The 19,019-nt window shown below is 34.0% G+C and overlaps 1 protein-coding gene and 1 long non-coding RNA gene across 2 annotated transcripts in view; one reads left to right on the plus strand and one right to left on the minus strand.

Moving 5' to 3' along the window:
- Positions 1–19,019, plus strand: part of MIB1 (MIB E3 ubiquitin protein ligase 1) — a 146,038-nt gene that overhangs the window by 103,526 nt on the left and 23,493 nt on the right. The window contains exon 13 of the mRNA XM_017657469.3: positions 15,932–16,064. Within this exon, the coding sequence (XP_017512958.1) occupies positions 15,932–16,064 (133 nt within the window). The remainder of the gene's footprint in view (positions 1–15,931; positions 16,065–19,019) is intronic.
- LOC108395297 (uncharacterized) lies at positions 4,029–15,818 on the minus strand. The gene is made up of 3 exons (XR_001852642.3): positions 9,587–15,818; positions 9,101–9,272; positions 4,029–8,003 (listed from the first exon to the last, which is right to left on the minus strand). It is a non-coding gene; the product is annotated as an uncharacterized lncRNA (long non-coding RNA).

Below are 19,019 nucleotides of genomic sequence, written 5' to 3' on the forward strand. Positions count from 1 at the left end.
GTTCCCAGGCACCTCCTCACCGGTCCCACCACCCTGCCTCCCCAGCAACGGGGGCCCGTCCCTCTAAGGCTTCCAAAAAGCGCTCGCCAAAAAAAAAAAAAAAAACTGCTCCGGTTTCTCTCCACCCGCCGGGAGCCGGGGGGAGGGGCGCTCGGGTCCCGCCGGGCTGGGGCTTGTATCTTACCCCCTTCACAAGGCGCTGGGTTCTTGCAGGTGTGGATGTGGTCTGGATGTTGTCCTGTGTCCTGTGGTCTCTATTTTAGGAAGATTTTTCTTTGTTATATTTTCATAGCTCTATGTGTTTTTGGGAGGAGATTTCCACTGCTCTACTCACGCCGCCATCTTGGCTCCCGCCCCTCTTAAATACATTTTTATTCCCCTTTCCTAAAATTGTCTGCTTTCTTCCTTCATGAAAATATTTTCTTTGATCAGGATGCTCTTATTCCCCTTTATCTTGCCACCTTTCTTCTAGAGCTTGCAGATCTCATTGAAATAATTTTCTCTTTGCACATTATACTTCCTTGTTCTGTGTTTTTATTTTATTGCACTTATATTGTGTTTAGTGCTCTCTGTTAATGTGATGTATCTGTTTCTTTCTGTTAAAATTGTGCACTCTCCTTTTCATCTTTTTATCTTCCACAATGCTTTGACTATTGAATAGGGACTCAATAAATGTTAGTCGTAATTTGATATGATAATGTTAGATATCAAGATGTTAAATGACCAATTATAAGATAAACCCCGTAGAGAAACTGTTAGTTCAAATAGAGCAATTATTTCAGATTAGAATAGTCAAAAAGACTTTATTGAGAGAATTTAGGTTATAATATTGAATTGTAATGTTTAAGATAAACTGAAAAGTGAAGCTCTTAGGAAATCATTACCTTTTAAATATTTTGTATTGTTTCACTTTATTGGGAGCAGGCAAAGTAATTTAATACTGCTAAGCCTGTACAAGGAGGAGAAAATAGACTATTTTCTTCAATTCTTGCATAAATCTTGAGAATTCTTCTTGAAAATATATAATGGTGACTCCTCCAGCTAGTTAATTGGTGTCCGGTGACATTAAAAGGAAAGGGAAACTATTTTCATCCTATAACTAAGTGGTGCTTCTGTTAAAGCTACATGACTTACTTATTCCTGTTTCCTTAAGATATTTTATGTGGTACTGACAGTACTTTGCCAGATAACCAGTGTGATTTTACTTGGACACTGAAGAATACCAGAAGATGCCACAACTTACGTATCACTTGTAATTGCAAATTGTATTGTTTTGAGTTCCTTTTTATTATGTTAAATTTCTTATTCTTAGAATTAGCTTTTCCTTGCACTGATGAGTGGTGTCAAAAGATGGAACCATTTTTGGTATACTTGAAATTATAAAAACAAGTCTTTGCCTATAACACTTAGAGAAAACCAGTTATAGTACATTATTATTTCCAGAACCTGATAAACTTAGTATTTTTGGGTAAAATATTAAATATGATTAATAGATGTACTAACATCCTCCCCTTCTAAGCATTTTATAATTTATATAACTTAATGACTGAGTTACCTTGATTTGTAACATTTTAACTTGTTCTTTGTGATCTTTGTTTTATACTGTAGTTAACTTCTTCAGTATACTTACTTGGCTTAACTTTTGGATTTCATGTATAGTTGTTTAATTGCAATTAATGGCACTTTAGTATAATCCTTACACTGTTCTTTTCCTGTCAGCAAAATGTGTAAATTTTTTCTATAGTAAGTTGTTTACATCATTGTGAGTATAATACCAGCACAAATATTTACTTACAATTATTGCACTTTGTCATTTAGTGATATTTCTGAAATTTGTATGTGCATATATATATACATGTGGAATTTGTAAGTAACATACTATTCCTTAGCCTTGCTTTTATCCATAATAATTTTCCAGAAATAAGTAAATAATGTAGTATACTTAATAATTATTTGTTGTGCTTTTTAGAAAGTGTCATTTTCTTGATTATCGAAAATACATCTAAGTGTCCTATATATTTTTTTTCTGCATTCCTGTTCTCTGTTTTCTAGTCCATTAATGGTCTCTAAGTGTCCTATATTTTTAAAGAATGTACTTTGAAATCTAGATTTCAAAGCCCCAGAGCAATGTAGATTCCAGATTTTAATGCTGATCTTGATTTTTCCTCATCATATAACAGTAACTGAAATAAAGACATTAAGAGAAAGAATTCTTTTTTTTTTTTTTCAGAATTATGGAAGAGAATATAAGTTTTCGTTATGAGGCACTGAGTGCTTTGGTCATGCTTTATAAAGTCGAGTGTTTTAGAGTAGCAGTTACAATATGTCTTAATATAGTAATTTTTTTTAATTTTAAGAAATCTTAACTAAGAATCATGCTGCTTGTGTATTCCTAGATTTTATATTTCTACAGATGTTCCTCTAGAGTTTAGCCATATTATCTTTTCTTTTTGGATACAGAGGAAATTTCAGATTTACATGAGGAGCACAGATCATTTCTGTTGAAAATGAAAACTAAAAATTATGTGGATCAGCTTTAATCACATTACATAGGTACTTTCAGTGCATGTTTAGCTGTCTTTAAGTTTTTAGAACTCTTTCATAGGCATGAAAATAAATTAACGGTATTCACTGTAGATCTGGCCTAAAGCAATTGATAGGTATTTTGTGACTAGTGATAACAGTATTATAAAATTACTTTATTGTTATTTAGTATAAATTGAATATGAAAAGTAACAATAAAATATGAGTGAACCACATGATGTAATATACTTATGTTTTCAAGTTAGTGCTACGATAAATCAGAGGCATTTGTTGTTTACTTATCTATCCCCATAAAGATACATACTCTTACTGGAATATGTGAGCTACTCTTAATATTCCCTCTAGACTGTTGTGATACCTTTAATTTTTTTAATTTTGAAATATGGTCTGGCAATTGAAACTTTGTTGAAGATAGGAAGATTTGATTATCTGGACCATATCTTATTTTTCTTATAAACTCTGAACATGTTGAGTGCTCTACAAAAAGTGGCTGAGTCTGTTAAATGGTAATGTACTTATTGTATGTCCATTTCTCTCATATGTGTCCATGCAGTTACCCAAACACTATGTGCCTTATAATACTTAAATATATTTATGTGACTGGGATATAATATGTGCAAGAAGACCTGCTAACCTGAATGAAGTGATAAGATTTCTTTACATATACTTGCCTTTGCCCATGTTCCTTTAAGGGATGAGCTTCACTTTGAAATAGGGGCATGATTAGGAGTTGAGGATTGTGTAAACATCTAGGTTTTTACACCACCACTTACCATTAGTAGCCATTATTACTTAAATGATTATCTCTGTTTTTGAAAGAACATGACATTAACAGTAGTTTTATTGCCATCAATAAGAAAATTAGAAGAATGTTGGATCACTTGCCTTTCCTCTTCCTTCATTTTTCTCTTCACTGGAGATGTGTGTATATTTTTTGTGAAGGACAAAAAAGACAGGAGAGTCATAGAATGTTATTATTAGAAGAGATCTTTGTTTTACAATGGAGGAAACGACTTTTGGATGGGGGGGAATAGCCACACCAATAAACAGTAGTGATGTTCAGCATTTTCTTTCGTTTTTGAGGGTTAAAAACTTTTGGTTCGGGGTTGGAAAAGCTAGATACTTACTATTTAAGTCTCTCCACAAGGTATTCTGCAGTACCATCATGTTTTTTCACCTTACCAATCAATGTTCAGGTAAAAAGCAGTAAAGCTAAATGCTAATCCTGTGGAAGATAGTGACCCAACATTTCTAGTGTATTATTTTATTTGATGTTATATTTCCTTTAACTTAAAACGTGGATTTGTCCTTGTGAAATGCAGTGTAGCATTCCTGTTAACGGTGTCAGGTGGGTTTAGGTGATCTTTCAGATGTTTTCTTCCTTTGAAGGAAGTTTTGTTTGTTTGTTTTTTTAATTTAGCATAGTCTACATTTCATTACCATTTCTTTTCTGGAGGATAAGTTTAATACCAAGAGACCACAAATAAGTAAAATGATTTTATTTGAAATCCTTAAGTCATCCACACATTTTTCATAAAGCTTTTTTTATGAACATTGTTAAACACTATGGCTCTTGCAAGTAGAATTAAGAGTAACAAATTATTTCAACCACAAGCTGAATAACTTAAGCTGAAAGTAGTTGGCACGTGATTGAAATCGACTGAAACGTTAACTGTCCCGTTGTAATCAATGCATAGCTACAGCTGGTTGAAGGGGACCAAATCCATTGAAGAGGCGATTTGGTTCCATTTTACCAGCTTTAGCAAAGCATTGTAGTGCGGCTAGTTGGGGATCCAAAACAGTTAAAATGCTTTGTATTTGTAAAATTATGGGCCTTCTACAAATGTTAGACTCTCATATCAGTTCTTCAGTCACTGAATGTAAAATTTTCTATATTCAAGGTGCTTTTCCTACTATGACCTGCTCCAATAGTGCAGGAATCTTTACCCTTTAAAATGTCATTAATGCAGTAAAGGATTATCAACGTACATCTTTGTTTTTAACATCTCTGCTTAATTCTTAAATGTACACAAGTAGCCTGTTTCAAAGCCAACAGCATTTAAAGGAAAAAATAGACCTTGATTTATTTCAGAGTAATAATCTTTTTTATTTATCTCTAGGCAGTAAACCAAGGAAAATAAGCTAATAAGTTAGGGAATAGTACTGCTCTGCTAGTCAGACCTTTCTACCACCGCTGCTTTTTTTAGTATTATACTTGAGGGACTAATGGCAAGTTGCTGACTGAGGGTAGAGGAATGAGTAACCTTAAGGAAAATACCTCTGCCCTCTGGTTTATAAATAGATCATATATGTATTCAGTGTATTGCTTGGACTTGTGTTGAAAGGAACCACCATGTATGCCAGCTCATTTTTCTTTGTTTTTGCGTATGTTGTGTTACTAATCATAGGTTAGTAACTTAACCCTTTTAAATCTCTATTTCCTTGACAGAAGTCTGTCATTTTGGGTACAGATTGGCTACTTCTCATTATCAGTTTAATAATACATTAACTTGTGGTGATTGGCTACAGTTAATGAGTGTGAGTATTAAAGTGTACCATGTGAGTAATACTTTAAAACTCAGTACAGCAAATTTTTGTTATAATGTGATTTCAGTATTGCATTTCAACATCAGGGAAAAGATGTCTTCTGTAATATACTTGCATAAGTAAAAGTTTGAGGAATTACAGTTTGCCTATAAGGTAAATGCTCTCAGTGAAATATAAAGAGTAAAGAAATAGTTACCGTTTTGAATTATGCTGGGAGAAGGTCAACACTAATTCAGGCAATAATCTGACAATTCTCATATTAAGTATATTCTGCATCTGTTGCTTGGTAAGTATCATGCTGCTACTGGTGAAATTAATGTAACTACAGTTCTTTCCATCATTTATTTTAATAGAAATGAAACAGGTGTTAAATTGCCTGGACTTAAGTACTGAAGATAGCAATAAAACTGGCTTCTATTTTTACTAGTTATATGGGAGCTGTGTAGCAGGTCCAGTTGCTCAAGTGTGCTTTTGGATGGCAGTTCAGTTTCATATACTGGCCATATCGGGGCAAGAAGAGGCCATGGAAAAAAAATAGTACAGCATTTGATAATGTCAGCATCTGTTATCCCTGTCAGAGAGACAGTTGAAATGTTTGAGTTACACCAGTGTCAGCAGATGCCCAGAATTTAATATGTACTCAGTTAAAAATGAACAGCTGATCTAAGGGATGAATGTGACATTTTAGAGTGATTGAAAATAGTGCTAGATATGTTAAGTTAAACCTGTAAGCTCTAGAAACAGTATATAATTTTCCTTTTAAAATGACGAACAGATGCACTCATTGTATTTTCTAAGGAGTATGTATCCTTAATATTAGAGCAATACGATTCTTAGTCACTGGGATGTTTTAAAATAATTATTAAAAAGTTTTATTCCTATAGAAAAATAAATATGATTGTTATTAAAACAATATAGTACTATTTGAGTAGTTTTATAGAGGAACCTTTTTATGATACATACTTTCAGTTGTTGGTATTTAGGGCATGTAGAGTTAACAAATTTAACAAATTCAGTATGAAGCATTACCATTCTGTTTGTGGATGATCAGAAAGAAGGTCTATGCTTAAGTGAGTTAGGCTTTGAACTAATTGTTTGAAAATGTAGAATTTGTAAAAATCATGAGCTTTTCGTAATTTCTAGTAAACCTGCAATAACTTATGTGCTACTGTATCTAACAGTCATTCTCATTATAATCTGATGCAGTGAAAACTATCTTTTTGACAACTATCTAGTTGTCTTATTAAACACAGAGAAAATTACAGTTAACCTTATAGCCATTTCTGTTCAACTTGTGACATAGAAAAAATTTAAAATTATTATTATACTTTTCATACATGTTTAAATATTCCATTGAAATGCATGTTTCTAGTATAAATACTATGTCTAAATAGGAATTTAGTATTAGTATTTCTTTATTCCTAAGTCTTTCATAGTAGCTTAAAACAGTACTGCTAATAAAGTATTGCTAAGAGCTTTATTATTTACAATTTATTAATCTATAAGTATGTACTGTATAGAATAAATTTTGTCTAAAACCTAGTGATATTTTTATATCTAACATACTATAAATTGTGGTTCTAGTGTTTATAAAAATTAAATTGTAATTGCATAGTACCAATAAAAGATGGTTATTTTATCCATGTAAATTGGTTTCTTGACAATAGTGTTTTCATTTTATGTGTCTCCTTGGCAAAAAGCAAATTCAGGGAATATAGATAATACATTAATTTCTTTTAAATATCAGTCTGTTATCAGACTTAGAACTGTGGCTCAGATTATCATTTTTCATCCATTAATCTTATGTTTTAATTTATTCTAAGTACTAGCATGACATTTAAAGTAGAGACTGGGTTAAGGACCTGATAAACTTGACAAGGACTTCTTTTTTTTGAGGATAGAATATTACTTAAAAGATAGCCTGTTAGAATTCTGTGTAACTTTCAAAAAAGAAATCTAAAGCAGCAAAACTTGCTTCAGAAATTCCTGTAATAATTAGTACATGATAAATTTATTAAAATATGAAGAATCCTGTTAAAATGTAAATGAAGCCAACTTTTGTTATATCTTCTATTTCTTAACAAATCAGTTGACCCTACAAATGTGACTAAGGTCGGGTTGTGGAGACAGAAAATAGGTCATTTGTATTCCTAATTTTTTTGTGCCGGTAATACTGTTTTTTCTCTTGTATTGAAATTTTAGTCATGTGGGTACTTAAAAAATGTAAAATGTAGCATATTTTACGATTAAACGATTTAAAAGTTTTATCATTTTAAATCTATTGCAATAGAACTTTTTCTTCACAAGATATAAATCTTAATGACATTCAGTTTCCATCTATAAGTAGTAGGTACATTTTTATGGTGTTAGTATTGCCAGAGGCCATCTCTTTGATACTAGGTTAATTTACCTTGCTTCTGTTAGCTGAGGTTTAGTTCCCTCTTGGCAGTTTATTGCCTACCAAAAATACATACTTCTTTACATTCCATAGCATTGCATGTTCATATGGGTACATAAAGAAGTATGTACTCTGAGTAGGTGTTACTAAGTTGTTAGCTGTAAAAAGATAAAATATTTTATTTTCCAATTTGTTAGTAAAACATTCAGCTCACCGATGTAGAGCATTGGTAGATCATATGCAGAGACCATCAAAGACTAAACTGTGTAACAAATTTACCTGAAGCATGGTGTAAGTGCCATTTATGGTTCCTTGTTCCTGGTGGACATAGGCACCTCTAAACACTAACCAAGTTATGTTGAACTTTGTCCTGGTTTGGTGGTTGTTTTTGCAAGAGATTCATACAGTCAGTGGAGTTTTACAGAGTATATTTCAGGAATTGGTAAGATAGCCAAGTATTTCTTCATAGTCTTCAGAGTGAATTTCTTTATATTTGGTAGTTTGCTTCTGTATCCTGCAAGTAGTTAGTAATTAGTTTGGTGCAAATTCTCTTTACAAACTTAACCAATTAGCCAACAAGTTAAATACTTGTTCTGATGATATTTAGAAAAACCAGATCTTTTTAGAGTGTGAATGAACTGAATTTTTAAAGATGAGTTTTTTGTTAATGTTTCTTAAGTTCACAGGTAAGAACTCAAGATCTTTGGAAAATTTCTTTGTTGTCCCTTTATTAGTTCTGAATTTTTCACTTTGATGCTTCTGTTTGAGTTAAATACAAATTCAAGTAGACGTATAAATATCTAATTTTGGTGACTTTAGTTCTTTTGATTATTTTTTTTGATATAAAGGATAACTGTCAGAACAGTTAACTTTACCAAAGTCTCACTTAAAAGAACTGGAAGGTGTTAGCCTATGAGTACTTAGGTTTTAACTTGATCATTTTGCATAAAAAATTACAGTTGGTGAGTTGCCTTTAATTATTATGGTATTAAAAGGTTAATTTAAAAGAAAACCATAAGTCATTTTCAGATTTGGGAAGGAGGGGAAAAAAGGCAGGGAAAGTAAAATTTCTGCAGCTTGTGATTAAAAAGCTAGTATAACTGAGAGAGAGCAAATCAGGACATAGCAGCAGATAGCCCAGTACTACAGCAGTTTCAGCAGTGCAGGATTAGAATTTCACCTTGCACATTCTGATTTTTTTGGTCAACTATGCGTAAGCATTAAAAAATACTTTGTGATGTGCCAAGTTTCTTTGTTGGCTAAACCTTGAAATGGAAAGTTAACAGTTTTAAAAAGGTAGCGTACTTTGGAAGCAGGTGTGATTTACTAGAGATGCAAAATCGTTTAATTTGAAACAGTAAAGAGAAACAATAAAAACAAAAATCTTATGTAAATGGCAGCTATGGATTGTATGTTTTTGAGAATAAGAGTTATCTGCCATGATAATTAAACAACATTCCTTTTTACACTACATAGCTCTCCACTTGAACTCTGAAATTAGGCTGTGCCCAGATAGAATTTATCTATAAAAACATACCAAATCTATAATAGGTAAGCATGCAGAAAGGCATAAGCATCCTTAAAAGTACAGGCCTGGTAGTGCTTTGTTACCTTGTAAGCTTAGTGCCGTGCAGCTTCTGCAGCAGGAGGAGACATAATCACCTAGAGAGTCACATCAGCAGTAGCCATCTCATCTTGATTGTTCCTTCACTCTATTCGCTGATTCAGCACTGTTCCTGAGCCAGGTGAAGTAAGGGGGAAGTATCATTGCACAGAACCTCACCTTTTAAGATTAATTAGAAAAACAAATGAGCAAAAAAATTAGTCATCTCTGCCCTCTCCCTTCCCCTTAAAAAAAACAATAATAAAACTGAATTAAAGTTGGTCATTTGATGTGGAATGTCATATTACCAGTATTGCACAGATAATGAATACTTTGTATTTGCTATATAGAAAGTTCAGCAACCAGGGCCAGTTGCTACAGCAGCCAAGATGAACCTTGCTTATTTCGCAGATGAAATACTTCAGAAGAGGGGGAAAAGTTGTAGAGGAAGTTAATTTTATAATCTAAAAAAGACAAAAAACAACAAAACACACCTCATTCCCCAAAAGTAACTGTAGACATTCACCCTATTTTCCTTTGCCACCAGAGTACACTGGTTCTTCTGACTTCTCAGGAAACATTCTGTATCTTTCTTGCTGTGAGGTTTTTTTGGTTTTTAGTTTCCAGAATTAAATGGTAGATCTGTATTGAAGCTACCTTGTCATATCCAGAGGTCAAGTCTGCAAGCAAGGTCAGGACTTCCACATGGTCACTACAGAGGTTAATTTAGATTCTTCCCTCAGTGGCCACAGGCTAAACTGTTACAGCTTTATAGGCAGCTAAGCATTTGAAACATGCACTCCCAGGCAAACAGGCTCTCTTGTGCCTCTCTCTTCCCTGACCATATTTAGTCAACCATAGCAAAAAATAGTCTCTCAGCTGTCGATTGTCGATCCAAAAGCTGAGGAAGCTCTATCTTGCTTTCTGCCTATTGATTGTTCATCCTGCGGTCCAAACACTGCTTTGCCATTTGTTCTGCCCCCCTTTTTTTTTTTTTTTTAAACACTGCCAAATAAAGCGGTCTCTCATGTTCCCACTTACATTTCCCAGATTTTCACTGAGCTTGCGCTGAGACTAGAAAAGCCTGATGCGGCTGTCACTATACTTAGAAGTGCTGCAGAGAAAAAAGGAAAGAGGAAAAATACTACCCTGGCTCATAGCAAAATAGTCTTTGGACACAGATATGGAACAAATAAAATCCCTCTGCTGCCAAAATGTATCTCAGCCTGATTTTTTGTTGGTGAAAAATATTATCGATGACATTTTATATAGCTAAAGGTCCAAAGGAATTTTTGTAGGGTTATCTTTACAGCCAGTTGTTTCTGTATGTGCTTTTTAAATTTAATGAACAATGTTTGAATGGAAAATACGTAGAAATGGTAAGTAGAACCCTGTATATTAAAGATAGAGTGACATCATTAGGGAAGAAGACGGTATAAATGAAATTTTGGAAACTCTAAAAACTTTTAATTCAGTGTTAAGTTAATTTTTTGTAATGCTTATGTGAAAAACAAGTCAAACTCATGAGTAATTATGTACTTTTATATTGAAACTATACATACAGAACCATTAAAATGCATTCTAATAAGTTCTATTTCATTTTCATATGTGAAGTGGTTTTTTCTTCCCTTCTGCATCTCTATTCCTATTTAATTTTCTGAAATAGCTTTTGGGTATGATAATTTAACACTTTACCAAAGCCTGAAATAGTTACTAATTTGTTGTATGACTTTGCCTCATAGTGTATGTCTCAAAGGAAAAATCTTTTGTTCTAAATTTTACTAGAATATTCACAATAAATTTTAACACTGAAATTTATTTTTTCTAACCAAGGAGGAAAGAAATATAACATCAAATCAAACAAACCTGTGGAGATACAACTTAGGATCTTACAAACCTAAAAATGCCCAATAGAAACCAACTAGACCTTGTTCTTAATTTAAATATATTCTCTTAAGATTGATTCAGGTAAGAGTCAAGAAAAACCATTATCGGTTTTCTAGGCTCATTCTCCTACAAGGGAAGTTTGTCCTTGACATTTTTTTTGACGTTAGCATTTCATACTGTAGTAGAATTATTGTGGATGGCTGGTTTAAAACAGTGGCATAAAGAATGCTTCTGTAGATACTTGATAATTTTAAAGAGCCAGCTTTCCTAGATGCTGACACAATTTTACACATATCATCTCAGAGTGTAAGGTTAATTTTCGGTTCTAAATTGCCCCATTTTTTCCTAACCATTTTGTAGCAGTGAACATTTTTGTTGTTTTAGCAAATACATACCTAATATATTAAGTGCCAGGCACTCTTCTAAGCCCTTTAAAATTTTCATAACCCTATGAGATAGGATTTGTGATCCCTCTCACATTTTGTAGATGAGGAAATGAGGCATAGAAATAAAGTAAACTGCTTAAGTTGCTAGCCATCCAGTTTCTTAATGCCCAATTTTGAACCTATATAGTTTGGTTTCAGACTCTGAGCTCTTCATTATTCCGTGGTGCTCCTCTGGTTTGTAATGATGAGATCAGTAAGGGAATTACTACTCCTGGGGACTTTAGCATACACCAAAAATACAGTATGTTGCTAATATCCTTGCCTCAGTATTTTCAGAAAATGTTCATTTGATTTTCTTTCTCCATTCATTCCATTCAACAAAACTTTGAGCTCCTTGTACTAGGTACACAAAGGGAATATGAAGATAAGTGAAGTGGGCTTCTGTGGCTTACAACAGAGAAGGGAGATAAGAACTGACCAGTCATTTCATAGATAATTTTAGCTGTCTAAACACCTAAACAACTCTTCTGCAGCCTTCAATGAACCTTTAATTATGGTATCTGTCAAAAAAGTGTTTGTGGGGGAGAAAAAACACCAAAGAATTAAAAAGATATTTGTAAAAATATTTGTTCACTGCAGTTTTTCCATCCAGCTGTAGCTGGATGAAAGAAAGCAAAGCTAAGCCACTTATTAAAGTGGTTACGGTTACCACAGATAGCTTTTTGGTCTCCTTTTAGAAACTGCCTAGACTTCTTGTCTGCATATATTCAAATAGGGGTGTGTACTGAACAAAAAATGTGTTTAGAATATTACATACTAACCTGCTTTTATAGTGTGCCCCTAAGAACTACTTGGGATTGATCAATCCATAAAATTCCTTTATGGATTCTGGGCTAACCTGCTTTATTATTTGAGGAATTGTTCTTTAGCAAGCATTTATTGAACACCTAATATGTACTATAGTGTTATTTTAATGTCTTTTTACACTAAGCCATAATAGTGTGTAAGGCCTCCATAGTTGGGAAAGATGTTGCCTATTTCTCCAAGAAAGATTGCAAAGCGTGGCAGGCCCTAAAAATGGAACCAGTGCCATTTGACTATGACATACCAATGTAGCAGCTGCTTGTCCCTTCTACTTCTTAGGACTCATTTGTTCATCATTCAGCAAACGTTTGAGTATTACCATGTGCCAGGGATTATGCTGGGCACCACTATTAGTTGTTCTGAAACTTAATGCTTCTTTGGCACTGTTTACAAATGCCTGCTTAACTGGTAGTAAGATCTTATCTTTAAACCATCCATGTCCTTAACCTCTTGGAAAACAACCAGATTGAGAAATAAAGAAGAATATTTGGGCATTAGGGAAAAGTTATCTCCAAATCTCATATATTGTGCTCCACAGGTGAGTCTCCTGGCTTATTGATTTATTGTGCTAGTAACACCCTAATCCCGGTGACTCTGGGCCTCAGTGCTTGCTTGCAGCATAACAACAGTCTCTTAATTAACTAAGGTACTGCAGGGAACAGCCTGCAACTGGCTTTCCTGGTTATACTGTGGACTTCTAAGGTTGTCTACCCCATAGAAAGAATATTTATATATATAGGTGGGACCGATTAACAGGGTAAATTTGTTCTGAAATGAAAACTTGCACACAATAATTTTAACTTCAGTAGCCACTGAAGGGTGTCTTTAGGCTGTGATTCTCAATATACTTTGAGTCATAAATCTGTTTAAAAATCTGATAAAAGCTGTCAACTTCCACATTTGAGTACAATTATTGAGGTTCTTGGATCCTCCGGAGCCTGTTCTAAGAGAATCTGAATTTTGCATTTTAATATTAGAGTTTGATTTACTTAGTATAATGTGATCTAGAAGGGTCTAAGTTCAGTTTTGTTCTTCCAACAGTATCCTCGAATTACTGTCTTTCTCTTGTTCTGACAGTTCACTTATACATATTGTACTGAGAGAGGAAAAGGCAAAAGGCACAAAGTACTGTGAGTAGAGAGGCAATACGCTTTCAAGACTATTTCTGTTTAAATGCCCTAGTAACTTTCTGAGCCATTGGCTCTTCTTCCTGAGGGACTTTAGCTTTCCTTAGCGTGTTCTCTTATGAAATGCCAGCCCAGGAGAGCAGGTAAGTGATTCCTCCATCTCAGCAGACATCTTATGCCTCAGGAGGAATTACTCCTTTTGTCCTTTCCTTCCTTTCAGCTCTTGGCAACATAACACAGGAATGTACTTCAGAAACAAAAATGGAAGACAGTAGGAAATGTGGTTCTGTAAGAACCAGCTCAGTGACAAAAAAAAAACTACAGGAAATTAACTTGGGCCATACTTCATAATGTAAAACTTGATGCAGCATTTATATATCTTGGCTACGAGGACTAAAATTGCTAATTTAAAAGAGTTTAAGCACAAGTGTTATTTTAGTGTTTTGGCTTAAATTTAAAAAAAAATTAAACTATAGACAAAGTTTATAATGTTTAATATACATATATGTTACATAGGTAAGTCAAATACTGTCACAAAGCTTATAATGAAAGAGAACAATGTCTTGCTTTATCCCTCACCTCGCATGCCTCTCCCCACTGGCTGTAGTAACTTGGCAGCTTATCCTGCAGTTTCTTTGTCTGTCAGTTTTAGAACATTATCTACTGATTTCATGTTATGGAAAATGTTCATAGATTTACAGCTGTGAACATCCTCTATTACCACCTTTTCTCACAACATAGTCATATCAAAGTCTTATTTAAATCAATAACAAGTGTTTATAGTTTTTAATGATTAAATTTTTGTAGTAGAACATTTTTCACATTTAATTCTTGCATCTTTTAAACTCAAAAAAGATTTGTAAAACGCTTATAAACTGTTTCTTGCATGGTCAGATGTATAGGGTAGTAATGTTTGGCATTAATATCATGATTATGTCAAGTCCAAATTCAGTAGTGTAATGTGGTACCAGTACTTTTCCCCATTAAGAATCTTAGTCAAAGTCTACATAATATCTAGCATTTTATTCCACTTAGAGTATTAGAATCCTTATAATTAAAGTAAACGAACTGAAGCAGGAAACCTTAACTTTGTAGCAGGTCCATGTAGGGCTGAGGGATTTGTAGACTTCCTTAAAGTGGCAGGTAAAGATTGTATGTATTTCTCTGGGGGGCAGTTCATAGCTTTCCATAAATTGACAGAAGTCTGTTTTTCCTACACAATAATTTTAACTTCAGTAGCCACTGAAGGGTGTCTTTAGGCTGTGATTCTCAATATACTTTGAGTCATAAATCTGTTTAAAAATCTGATAAAAGCTGTCAACTTCCACATTTGAGTACAATTATTGAGGTTCTTGGATCCTCCGGAGCCTGTTCTAAGATTTCTTGAACTTCCTATGTGGGATTCATAGACCACTGCCATTAAAGAAACACTTTCTTGGTCATGTTAAGCCTTATTCTCACTTTTTTAATGACTTACTGTTTCATTCATACATACTCTTATTACAACTTCAGTCTGTTTCTCTATACATTTATAGCATCTCTCTTCAAATTTTTATTTCTCATAAATACCAGAGGAGAAACTATCCCAACATGTATCATAGTATTATTTATTGCCCTTTTATGCTCTACTGGAACAATTTCGAGGGCTTTTTTACTTTTTTTAGTTGGGAAAGTTTCAGTGTCTAATATATGTACATCATATCAACACTGTCCTTGCCAAGTATAACACTCTTTACAGGAGCAGGTTTCTGTTCAGTCTTTAACAAAAAATTAGTGGGGAAATATATTAAGGTATTTTTCCCTGTAAATTATATTATGATTTTTCCACGAAAAACCTTCTTGTTAGGAAGTTACTGGTGTATGGTAAGAAAAGTTGCTTCTGATTTTGCTTTTCTCTGTTTTGGGGGGTAGACTAGCTTCTTCAAGAAGCATCATTTCTTGTTCATTAGTTCTCTTGCTCTTTTATGCTTTAATCTTTGATGGTCTTTAAGATAACTGTCTTTTTTGTTCAGGAAATGTTTTGTTACTCATCCTTAAATTTTAAGTACTAAATTATAATTACCATTTTGTATGTTTTGATATCAACTGGATTTAGCACTGACATACATACCAGTTTTTAGTAGCTCTGCAGTTCATGATAGTCGGCCAGCTACATAAAATTAGTTTTCATCATCACTATTTTTCCTACTTTGTTACTGTTGTTACCTGGTTGTTTTTTATTAACTCTTTAGTAGGTACTATTCAAAATTGAACCTAAGAGATTACACAAAACCAAATTGTGTCCTTGTGAGGGCATATTTATTTCTCCATTGGTTTTTTTCTTTCATGTTTCCCTTTTGTAGCACACTTATTTTGTTTTGATTCTATTCTCCAAATGTTGGTAGTTCACCTCTTAAAGTATAAAAAAATCACACATTTGAGATTTAGAAAAATGGAATTTTCTATTTCTCTTTAAGGGCATAATTTAAAGAATAATATTTTCATATGGTTTCATTTGTATATTTTTCCTGAAGAAAATAGAATACTTAAATATGAGATTATACAAATATCAAAGTAATGTAAATTTGACTTTCAGTGCAATGCGTGTTTTACTATCCAAATTACCAAGACCATGGATTGTAGATGAGAAAAAAGATGATGGTTATACTGCCTTGCATCTTGCTGCACTTAACAATCATGTGGAAGTGGCTGAACTGTTGGTACATCAGGTAGGAAAAGCAGTTAATTTTAACACTTTTGGACCATTCTCATTTATTTATTACTTTCCTAGGTTACTGTAAAACCCATGAGGATGCATAATCAGAGTGCATCTGTCATCTTCTGCCTAACACTGGTTCTTAATGGAGGGAAGTGTGTGTGTGTGTGTGTGTATGTATTCCTCAGTCCCCACTGTTCCCTCTGCCCAGTATTCCTGGATTGGGCCAAATGAGATGGGCATCAACTAACAGGAATTTCCCAGAATTGCTGCCACTCTTGTAGAAGTGCCCATCAGTCACAGGACCAGAACTCAACATGTTAACATCTAAGCTGGTGTGGCCAGTTGCCATCAGGTCACACCAGGCTGCAGCAAGGGTCTGGAGATTCAGTTCACAACTGCTGCTAGACCCCTGGAATCTGTTTGGGCAGCAGCACAGGCTCACTGTAGTCATTTCATTAATCTCTGAAGTAAGATGACTCCACATTTTTATGAGGTTAGATTTCTTGGGAACCTATTTATTGCAGTTTTATGATGTTTTAGTATACTCAGCAAAATATTTAAATGTCTCAGTCAAGTATATGCCATATAAAAGCCCTGAAGTTACCAAAGCCTATGATCTCTGACTTCAAGGAACTCTCAGTCTAGTTAAGAAGATGAAACAGTAGAACAATTTTGTAAGTAGTACATCAGATATACTTAAGCAGCAGGTCATAAGGTAGATCCATAAACTACGGAAGTTTAGGTAAGGAAATAGCTTAAAGTTAAACCATCTTTGTCCTGCCAGTTTAAGTCTTTATTATTAAAATTATTATCTTCAAAAGTATTGTTAATTATGATAATTTACTTTTCATCAAAATCTGCTTGACTGACCCATGCCAGTAATAGTGTTTTTGTTATTGTTGCTTTATAGAAGTCTTGAAATCACTTCAGTCCTCCAACTTTGTTCTTCTTTCTTAGAATTACTTTAAAATTCTAGATCTTCTGAGTTTCAATTTAAATTTTAGAATCAGACTGTTAGTTTGCATTAGAGTCTGAGTCTTTTAGAAGTTTGTTCTTGCACATACTAGATTTGTCTTTAGTTTTTTTATGCTATTGTAAATTGTCTTAAAATTTCAGTTTCTACCTGTATATTGCTAGTAAGTATATAGAAATACAGTTAGATTTTGTATACTGATTGCATATCTTGTGACCTTGCTTGAGTTACTATTTGTCATTAGGGAAACAAACTACACACCCACACTGAGATACTACAGTCAACTGAGGGGACTAAAATTAAAAAGACCAACAGAGCCAAGTGTTGGTTAGGATGTGGAGCCATCGAACCCATGTACATTACTGATGTTTGTTTTTCAAAGCAGCCACTTTGAAACACAATTTTGTAGTTTCTTATAAAGTGTTAAACTGTTTCATTATATGAACCAGCAACCCCATTTCTAGGTACATCCCCAGGAGAACTGAGGACACATTCCCATGCAAATACTCATACTAAATATTTGTAGCAGCTCATTTATAATAATCCCAAGCTGGAAGCAGCCAAATGTTTATAAAGTAATGTCTGGGTAAATGAATTATGGTGCATCCTATTATAATGTACCGTATTTGGAATGTACCAATTTGGAAAATGTAAATGATGGAAAAGGTCAGGAAACTTAAAAAGAAAATCCCTCACTTTCTGCATTTACATGAGAACAGACATGATAAGAAAACAAGGTGAGATCAGGTATCTCATGATTGCACTCAGAGAAACATAAATGATAAGCCAGAAACTCCCATCTGCCAGAAGATGTCATAACATTACTGGAGTTTCAGCCCCACCTGATACTCCAAGCAAGGCACAGGTGGAATCAGAGTGCATGGATGGCTCTAAGATGTTAACGGAATGATAAAGTTTATCTTTTGAGTATGTAGCACTTAATTTCCTTTTTTTTTTGTTCTTGTGCTAGACATTGTGTTAGGCAGTTTAAGTGTTATTTTTCTTACTCCTTACTGTAGGGGAGGAAAATTTTTACTTTATTCTCTTCTAGGTATTTTGGCTGGTTTAATTACTAAGTTAACCTAACACAGATCAACAGGAGAAACATGTTTAATTTCATATATACAGGAGCTCATAAAAATAGATTCTGATGTGACCACAGCAGGCAGCTTTTATACTTTTTAAACAGTTATTTGTGAAGAATTAATAAAGGTGTTTGGGCTTAGGATAGGAAAATAAATGAAGAAGTAGCAGTTTGTTTATACAGCTTTCTTGGCCCTGAGTTTCCAATTTCTGGTGATAAGAATGCCTTCTACCCTCCAGGCACAGGGAAGGTAGCTTTCCCATGGGGAATTTATTTCCAGCCTTCAGGGGAGAAAAGAAGGGTCAGAGTGTCCCTGCACTGGCTATTTCCTAAGTAACTTTAATTCAAAATAATCAATGTGCCAAAGTGGCATATTGTGAGGCAGCCTACCCTGATCATCACATTGGCCCTGTGAAACAGACTGTACTAACACCACGTTAGAACTGAGGAAATAGACATGAAGTGGCATAGTGAATGCTTGCCTAAGTTCACAAAGCTCATAAGTGATGGCACTTGAACCTTGGTACCCCTGATGCTACGTTCAGTGCTTTTGCTCCTCAGCCCTCTGTCTTTGGCATCAGCTGTTCTCATATAGGCCTCTGGCCATGTCAGGATCCTGGTAGAACTTCCTGCTCTCCCTTTAGTAAGAGTTTTTCTGTACTTAATTAAGCATTTCTTTTTACCAGGAAGCAAAGTTCCTTTTTACTGAGTGAGGAAGAGCTCAGTTACGCAACAAGAAGAAGCAACCTTATTAGGTCATTAAAGTAAATCTAAGTTTAATTCTTATACAAAGACTCATTAATACAACTTTTCAGGAAATACTGTTTAGTTAAAATACTAATTAATAGTTTAGTTAAAACTGTTTAGCTGATTATCTCCATTGCTCTATAATAGAGATTGAAAGAGCT

Source organism: Manis javanica, chromosome 9 (assembly GCF_040802235.1).
Source record: "Manis javanica isolate MJ-LG chromosome 9, MJ_LKY, whole genome shotgun sequence".
NCBI lineage: Eukaryota > Metazoa > Chordata > Mammalia > Pholidota > Manidae > Manis > Manis javanica.